General features: G+C 42.2%; 1 protein-coding gene across 1 annotated transcript; it reads right to left on the bottom strand.

Annotated features, from left to right (window-relative positions):
- Window positions 1–940: 940 nt before the first annotated feature.
- Window positions 941–2,577, bottom strand: LOC110103308 (rubisco accumulation factor 1, chloroplastic). Its single transcript, XM_020831961.2, has one exon. The coding sequence runs from the start codon at window positions 2,534–2,536 to the stop codon at window positions 1,202–1,204; it is 1,335 nt and encodes a 444-aa protein (XP_020687620.1). The 5' UTR covers window positions 2,537–2,577; the 3' UTR covers window positions 941–1,201.
- Between the last annotated feature and the right edge of the window lie 6,672 nt (window positions 2,578–9,249).

The raw sequence follows: 9,249 nt of genomic DNA, 5'->3' as shown, positions 1-9,249 counted from the left end.
TATTCTAAACACTCTTAAATATTCACACACATCCTTCATAACATTTAAAGGCCTCGATTACCAACACTCTACAATATCATAGTCAAAATCCTAATATATAAAGATATTTTTTTGTTGTGAACAATCAAATTAAAAATAACATATATCCTTGACAGCTAATTCAAAGCCTATAAAAACACAATTAGTTTTGTAACATCCAAAATCATTGATATAGGTATTTGTTAGTGATTGGATCTTTGGTTTGCAGACTTCTTCCCTTTGGCCCTACTTTCGGTTCGAAGAAAGATCCCTTTGTGGAGTATATGTGGGCTTCGATAGAGAATTTTATGATATGGGCTTCGATAGAGAATTTTATAATACGAGCAACCAAATTAAAAATATCACAGCTCCTTATAAACTAAAAATCTAATAAAAACATCATTATTAGTTCCATAAAATCCTAAACCTTTGATTTGGAGTGTTCAAGGTAGGTTTGATGAGTGTTTTATGCAATTGGCCCAACTTTCAGTTCGGGGCAAGATATCTTTGCGGAGTATTTCAGGGCAAGTCGAGAAGGACAGGCTCTTACGATGGATGGCTCATGTCGATTGAGTCTATAGAGATGAGTCTTTCGGTCTTGTTAGGGTCCTCCTAAGGCTCACAATTCTTAGGCCACTTTAATTGTAACTCATGGTACACATGACGACAAATAGCCTAACTAGCCCTTAATCAATACTTTGCTGCTTAGGTGATTTCTGCCAAGAAGATAACAGAACGAGATCTAATTAACTATTTGCAGCATGTAATGCAAATAGTTAAGATCATGTTTCAATTCTTTTATGTGAGAATGTTTCTTGTTTACTATTTTCAGAATATTTTCTGGAGAAAAATAACACTGTCGAACAATCAAGTTTTTATAGGGTTTGTTTATTATGCAATCCATGTTCAACTTCTTATGAACTGAACAAAATTAAGCATTTTCATTTTTTGAATTGCCAGGCAGTGTCACAAATCTCACAACAAACTGTATCAAATGCAACTTCTAGCCTTAAAGGGATTGCTCAAAAATCTCAGTTTATTTTTCATAAGAACTTTACCAAATTTTTTCATAAGAACTAAAAAAAGAAAAAAAAAGTTTTATTCTACGCCATATGAGTTCTTATCTTCTTCCCGACGAACATTCTGTGAGAAATACCCGAATTAGTAGCTAGCAGGTACTCGTTCACTCCCAGTCGTCGTCGATTAACTGGCCGTCCTCCTCCTCTTTAGGCGGCCTCACCACCAGCACCACCGCCCCAAGCGCCTCTGTCTTCATCCCCATTTCCAAAAGCTTCTTCCCTCTCTCCACCGTCAACCCATTCTCTTTCTTCCAATCTCTAACCAAATATAACTCATCCACCTCCTTCTCCACCTCATTCCTCTTCCTATCCACAATCAACAACACCGCCTCCTCCTTCGCCCATCTATTTTTCCTCCACGGCAACACTCTCCCATCCAGAAACTCCACCGCCACCCCTCCCTTCTTCCCCACCTCTGCTGCCGGTCCCCACCCGGGAAGCACAACCCACCTCCCCCATCTCCTCTCCGCATTAACCACCCCCATCGCACCTTCCAATTTACACAACGCTGGTGCAGCCTCCACTTCCTCCCCCCCTTCTTCCGCTCGACAAACCGGTAGTAGCACCACCGATGAAGCCTCAGCAACTTCCCCGTACCTCAGCCTCACCACCGGCACAATCGCCGACGCTGCCTTCTCCATCTCCTCCTCCGTAGGCTCCCCCTTCCTCCGCTTCTCCAGCTCCTCCGTAATCCTCCTCCTCGCACTGTCCGATTCAGCCTCCTCCAACGCCTTCTCCAGAGCTGCCACGCGATCCCCGTCCGTTATTGCCTCCCGGCTCAGCCTAAAGTCCAAGTAAGCCAGGCAATCTCCAGGGGAAGCAGCAGAGAAGCACTTCCATCCCTCTTCACCCCTGCGGCGAGAAAAATCTTTAATGGCTCGTGCGAGCTCCTGAGCAGCCTTAGGGTCGAGGCGATGGTGGACCACATGGCAAGCAGCGGCCGCACGCTGTGCGGCATTCAGGAGGCGGAGCTCGTAGAGGAGATCGGCGCCTGAGGAAGCGTCAAAGAAGGTTAGTATGTCGGTTGGGAAGGCGGGCAAGAGGAGAGACTCCCGCACTTGGGAAGCGACGGCAAAGCGATTCTGCTCCACGCCAGTGATTCCAGTGATCTCCTCGATGGAGGGAGGGGTAAATCCGTCACGGGAGAGGGAGGAGATGAGGGGTGCGTACTCATGCCAGAGACCGAGGCGATTGCGGAGGATCTCGAGGCGTTCTGCGGGGCCGAGGGAGCGGTACTTGGCAGGGAGAGGGGACGGAGGAGGGCGGAAAGGCTGGTAGAGCTCTCCCGGAGGCTTCGTTGGCGGGGCTGAGGGGATCCTGCGTATGGCGGAGATGGGGCGGAGGCTTTGGTTGGATGGGGAAGCAACTCGCCGGCGGAAGCGGCAGTGGTTGGGTAAGCGGGGGGTAGGCTTCTGTAGGCTTAGGGAGAGGATTGCCATGGAGCTGAGGGAATAAAACCGGAGGTGAGACTGGCCTTATCGTTTACGGATTGGGGGTTATAAACGGACTAATTTACCCTCGGGATTTTCTTCGATGTTGTTTTATATAAGTTGTTATTTAAAAAAAGAAAATTTTATCTATATACCAAGCCATTGAAAATCGAACCAGACAATGAATCGGAAGAAGGAGAGCTTCACGGTTCGACCGGTTCAACCGGTCTAATCGGGGTCAAACCGGATAACGTAATAAATAATAAATATTATTAAAATTTAATAAAATTAACATAATAATAATGTTATCATCAAAGTTTGAGGCAAAAAATTAAATTAAAAAAAAAACTATGAAACATAAATTTTATATAATTAAGTAAAAGAAATATATTAAAATCTCAAATAAAAGAGATAAAAAATAATTAATTAAAATTTTTATTTAAAAATAGTTTTTATATGCATTATATATGTTATGAGTTCATTTACATCTCAACTCTTTTCTTTAGTCCCACACCACTTGAGAAGACTTTCTTGCTAGTGTTTACATAGCATTTTGAGTTCTCTTGTGTTAAGAGCTCACATGGTACCACCACTCCATGTGAAATGCTTCATGATGATTTGGAGATAAATGTTTTATAATAAAAGATATATTATTATTAATTAAAATTTTTAAATATATGTTAAATTATTTATTTAAAAAATATTTAAATTTTTTTAAACCCTAAACCCTAATAATAGTGTGTTTAATTTAATTTAAGAGTTTTAATATTAATATTTATATTGATAATGATTAAGTTTAATATTTATTTAATATTATATAATTTATTTAACTAATATTAATAAAAAAACTTGAACCGGCCGATTTTAAAAAATTGGGACCGGTTCACTGGTTGAACCGGCGGTTCTACCCAAAACCGGCAGGTTCAATGTGAAGGCGGTTTTCAAATTTGACCGGACCGGCCCTTAACCCGGTTCACGGTTGAACCGGTCGGTGGTCCGATCCAATTTTTAAAGCACTGCTATATACAATAAAATTTTTGTATAGTTATTGTTGCGTCCAGGAGTATTCGCGGCGGTAGAGAAATATAAAGTTTAACGCCTTAGCGTTGTACAAAAATCATACACACAATCAGATAAGAGAAAAGGTTTAGAATTTATGAGACACCAAGATTTTTACGTGAAAAACCCTTAAAAAAAGAGAAAAACCACGGAGCCTAACCCAGTTTGAATGAATTCACTAGTATTGTAGTCGATTACAAATGAGACCCTTCCTTGGGGGAAGGCCTGGGCTCGATGTACATTATATGAAGTACATTACATGTTGGAAATACAAAGAGTCACTGTTGATGTGTTCATTTGGTCGGGAGGACCATAGTCTGGTGACGGAGGTCAGAAGAATGTAGTTTGCGAACGACTTCAGTCAGGAGGACCGTAGTCGGCTAGCGACGGAGGTCGGAAGGACTGTAGTCGGTAGGCGATGTAAGTCAGAAGGACTATAGTCGGCGGGCGACATAAGTAAGGAGGACCGTAGTCGACGGGCAAATGAGGTCGGATAGACTGTAATTGATGGACGATGTAAGTCAGCAGGACCGTAGTCGGCTGGCGACGTAGGTCGAAAAGACTGTAGTTGGTGGCCTACATAAGTCAGAAGGATAGTAGTCGGCGAGCGACATAAGTCAGGAGGACCGTAGTCGGCTAGCGACGGAGGTCCGAAGGACCGCTGTCTTGCGACGGAGGCTGGAAGGACTGTGTCTGACGATGAAGGTAAGAAGGACGGCGTCAGGTAGAAGTCCAACAATGGAAATAAATCCATCTTCGGATATACGTCCAGCCAAAGTTCGATAACCGGTAGAAGTTTAGCATCGAGTAGAAACTTGGCGAAGAGTGAAGGCCCAACGTCGGGTAGAAGTCCTACGTCTGTTGGTGGCCGAGGAGAACTCTGGCATCACTTGGGCGGAGTTTCAGCATCAGGAGGGAACTCTATTGTTAATTGGGAAGAATTTCAGCATCCCGTGGAACTTGGGCAAAAATCTAGCGTCTCATGGAAGTCGGGCAGAATTCCAGCATCATTTGGTGTTCGGGCGGAACTCCGACGGTGGTCGAGGTGGAGTCTCTTCCCTCCTATTCTTCTATTCTTCTTCCCCTCCTTCTAGCTTCGGTCCCCTCTTAAGAGAAATGTGGGGTCTATTTATAGATTTTTTAGAGTGGCATGGCCTATAAATAGATGAGAGATTAGGGGCAAATATGGAGTGGTTAGAATGTATGGTCGATATTGAATCCTTTGATCGTTGATTGTTTATCAGGCATTTGAAGGTCTTAATGACTTCAGAATTTCGAGATCTTAGGCTCATTGAATTTGCCTCGTCGAGCCACTCGATACAACCATAAGCTCATCAAGTTCGGAGACTATTTGGTAACTCAAATTGTGGTACTAACTGTCCAACAGTGCTTCAGGTCCATAATTTGGACTCAATTCAGCTCGGATTGAGTTGAATTTGGTGTCGTTTAGTTCGTATTTCTGGGACGCTCAGTTTGACTATATATTTGCTGAAATCAGAGTTCAAGTTATCCCGATTTAATTTTTGAAGCTTCCGGCTTGATTTTGCCTCGAGATTCGTGTCCAATCAAAATAATTTCTTGATGACATATTAGTTGCCCCCTATTTTCAGATGTTGAAGCTCTAAGAGTTCGAAAATATATGTGTCAACAATTTGCATTAGCCGAATTGTAAAAAATTGTGTTCCAGAAGTTGAACATTTGCACAAACTTGCTCATAAAGGCCCTGTTGAGCTTTGAAAATGTCAAAATTGAGTCCGGAACATCGAAAATCATGTTCGGGGACCCCAAAAATTTTAAATTTGGACCGTCTGGGCCGAAAATCGAAAAATAAGCATGGGCGGCCAAACAGGTCTGCCGCCGTCGGCGCAGGCGAGCGCGACACGCGAATAGGCGCGCCCCTCCTGGGCGAACGGTTTAGCAGGCGATTAGTGATATTTAAATTTTTTTTTTAAATTGTGTGGGGCTCCAAAATTCTGAAAAAAAAAACCCAAAAAAATCTAAAAAATTCTGAAAATTTTGAAAATCCCAGAAAACACTAGAAACTTCCCCTTTCTCCTAAAAAAAAACTATAAATGGATCCCCAAGGCCAAGACAAAAATTGCACCTTCTTCTTTTCTCCTTATTTCTTTCTAACAGTGAGGCTTCCAGCTGTTTTTTAGTAGGTGACTTTCCCGAATTGATTTGGTGCCCCTCCTCTTGTACATAAGTTAGAAATTTCCCTTTTTTCTTATTCTAGATTTCTGATAGTTGAGGCATTTCGCTATTTTTCAGTAGGTGACTTTCCCTACTTAATTCAGCACCCCTCCCCTCGTACAGAAGTTGGAATTTTTCCAATCTTTCTCCTTCTTTCTCCCATGTTTTTTTTCTTGCTATAGAGGTCTTCCGCTGTTTTTCGTAGGTGATTTTTCCTACTTAAATCGGCACCCCTCTTTTAGTGTAGAAGAAATTTTTTTTTGCAACCTTTTCTTTTCTTTCTCCTCTCGCATTCTGACTTTCTAATAAGGGAGGCATTCCACTTTTTTTGTAGGTGATTTTCCCTACGTAAAATCAGTGCCCCTCTTCGTGTGTAGAGGTTGGAATTTTTGTAGCAGTTTCTTTTTTTTTCCCACCCGCGTTCTGACATTCTAACAGGGGAGGCATTCCATTGTTTTTCATAGGTGATTTTTCCTACGCAAAATCAGTGCCCATCTTCGAGTGTAGAGGTTGAAATTTTGCAATCGTTTCTTTTCTTTCTCCTCATTTGTTTTAACTTCTTACAGTTGAGACATTCCCCTACTTTGGTAGGTGGCATCCCCTACCCAATTCAGGGCCTCTCTCCTTGTGTAGAAGTTGAACTTTTTTTTATAGCCACTTCTCTTCTTCCCTTTTATTCTTCTTCTTACATTAGAGGCATTCCACTATCAGAGATAAGTGGCATTCCCCTATCAAGCTTCAGTGCCCCTCTTTTGTGTAGAAGGAGAATTTTTCTTTGTTCTTTGCTTGTGCTCTTCTTCTTGCATTGGAGACATTCCAATGTTGGAGATAGGTGGCATTCCCCTATTAAGCTTCAGTGCCCCTCTATTGTGTAGAAGAATTAGGCATGACAGGCTATCTTCTAAATATACAACACATGACAGAAGGAGATCAATTGTTGTTTGTATGCGAGGGTGATTTGAGAAGACCTGGCAGTGATACTGTCCTGGAGGAGAACCATAAGTGACGAGTAGACAAGAGATTTTTCATCGCAATTTGAGCGAAAGTCTGTTAGTGATGGACGATCCAGTTGAAGCCCATTAGCAGTCAACAATCGAGTGTAGAGCTGAAGGAGAGAGTTTAAGGGTGCGCTGCAAGTAGCAGTCAAGTGAGAAGTCAATAATGGCTGATATGAAGTGAAGGACCGCAGACAAATATCAGACGAATGGCCAATCATGGTGGCAGTCTAGTGGCATTTTACAATTTTGTTATGTATCCATACTGAAATATACATACATCATATATCCTTTAATAATTGGTGTATATTGTCAGCATTTTAGAGACACACTAATAGTGTCAATTGAGTTGAGGCATGATGAAGACCAAATTATAATCTTTCTCTAAAGAAGAAGTTATATGCGATACTTGTGTGCAGTAGAGAAGAAGTCACTTAAATCCACTAAGGATTTTTTATTATTTTGAAGTTATTTGTTGTTTGATGATAGTAACTTGTATAAATGATGCCAATGTACTTTTGATTTTAGCTTGAGAATAAATGTACACTTGAACTTGATGTACAATTTTGCAATGTAACTCCAGTAATATTTTATATGAAGTTGAAAAGTTATTCTCAAAGGAAGTTGAATTATTTATGCATCTTTGAGGCATAATTTGATATATTGCATAATATACTTTTTTGAAGCTTTTTAGCCTGCTAAGAATCTCTGTAGAAGATGCCGAGAGAATCCACAATAGATGTGAGACCTATCCGAGGTTATATATCGGAGCCTTTGCTCGACGACGTTAACCTGTATGGAAGAGGTTGAGAGAATCCATCAAGGATATGAGACCTATCCGAGGTTGTATATCGGAGCCTTTGCTCGACGATGTTAACCTGTATGAAAGAGGTCGAGAGAATCCACCAAGGATATGAGACCTATCCGAGTTTGTATGTCAGAACCTTTGCTTGGTGACGTTAACCTGTATGGAAGAGGTCGAGAGAATCCACCAATGATGTGAGACCTATCAGAGGTTGTATGTCAGAGACTTTGCTCGACGACGTTAACCTGTATGGAAGAGGTCGAGAAAATCCACCAAGGATGTGAGACCTATCCGAGGTTGTATGTCGGAGCCTTTGATCGACGACGTTAACCTATAGAGAAGAGGTAGAGAGAATCTACCAAGAATGTGAGACCTATCCGAGATTGTATGGCAGAGCCTTTATTTGATGATGTTAAACTATACTAAAGAGGTCGAGAGAATCCACTAAGGATGTAGGACCTATTTGGGGTTGTATGACGGAGCCTTTGCTGGACGACGTTAACCTATACAGAAGAGGTCAAGAGAATCTACCAAGGATGTGAGACCTATCCGAGGTTATATGTAGGAGCCTTTGCTCGATGACATTAACCTATATGGAAGAGGTTGAGAGAATCCACCAAAGATGTGAGACCTATCCGAGGTTGTATGTTGGAGTCTTTGCTCGACGACGTTAACTTGTATGGAAGAGGTCGAGAGAATCCACCAAAGATGTGAGACCTATCCGAGGTTGTATGTCGGAGCCTTTACTCGACGATGTTAACTTGTGTTGAAGAGGTCGAGAGAATCCACTAAGGATGTGAGACCTATCCGAGGTTGTATGTCGGAGCCTTTGCTCGACGACATTAACCTATATGAAAGAGGTCGAGAGAATTCACCAAGGATGTGAGACCCATCCGAGGTTATATGTCGAAGCCTTTGCTCGATGACGTTAACCTATATGGAAGAGGTTAAGAGAATCCACCAAAGATGTGAGACCTATCCGAGGTTGTATGTTGGAGCCTTTGCTCGACGACATTAACCTGTGTGGAAGAGGTCGAGAGAATCCACCAAGGATGTGAGACCTATCCGATGTTATATGTCGGAGCATTTGCTCGACGACGTTAACCTATACAAAAGAGGTCGAGAGAATCCACAAAAGATGTGAGACCTATCCGAGGTTGTATGTTAGAGCCTTTGCTCGACGATGTTAACCTATTCAGAAGAGGTTAATAGAATCCACTAAGAATTTAGGACCTATCCGAGGTTGTATATCGGAGCCTTTGCTCGACGACGTTAACCTATACGGAAGAGGTTGAGAGAATCCACCAAGGATGTGAGACCTATCCGATGGTGTATGTCGGAGCCTTTGCTCGACGATGTTAACATGTATGGAAGAGGTCGAGAGAATCCACCAAGGATGTGAGACCTATCCGAGGTTGTATGTCAGAGCCTTTGCTCGATAATGTTAACCTATATGGAAGAGGTCGAGAGAATCCACCAAGGATGTGGACCTATTCAAGGTTGTATGTCAGAGCCTTTGCTTGATGACGTTAACCTGTGAGGAAGAGGTCAAGAGAATCCACCAAGGATATGAGACCTATTCAAGGTTGTATGTCGAAGCCTTTGCTCAATGGCGTTAACCTGTGTGGAAGAGGTCGAGAGAATCCACCAAGGATGTGAGACCTATTCAA

The sequence above is a fragment of the Dendrobium catenatum genome, unplaced genomic scaffold (genome assembly GCF_001605985.2).
Source record: "Dendrobium catenatum unplaced genomic scaffold, ASM160598v2 fragScaff_scaffold_1542, whole genome shotgun sequence".
NCBI classification, from domain to species: domain Eukaryota; kingdom Viridiplantae; phylum Streptophyta; class Magnoliopsida; order Asparagales; family Orchidaceae; genus Dendrobium; species Dendrobium catenatum.
Note: the sequence above shows the minus strand (reverse complement) of the source record. Positions and strands in the feature narration are given on the sequence as shown.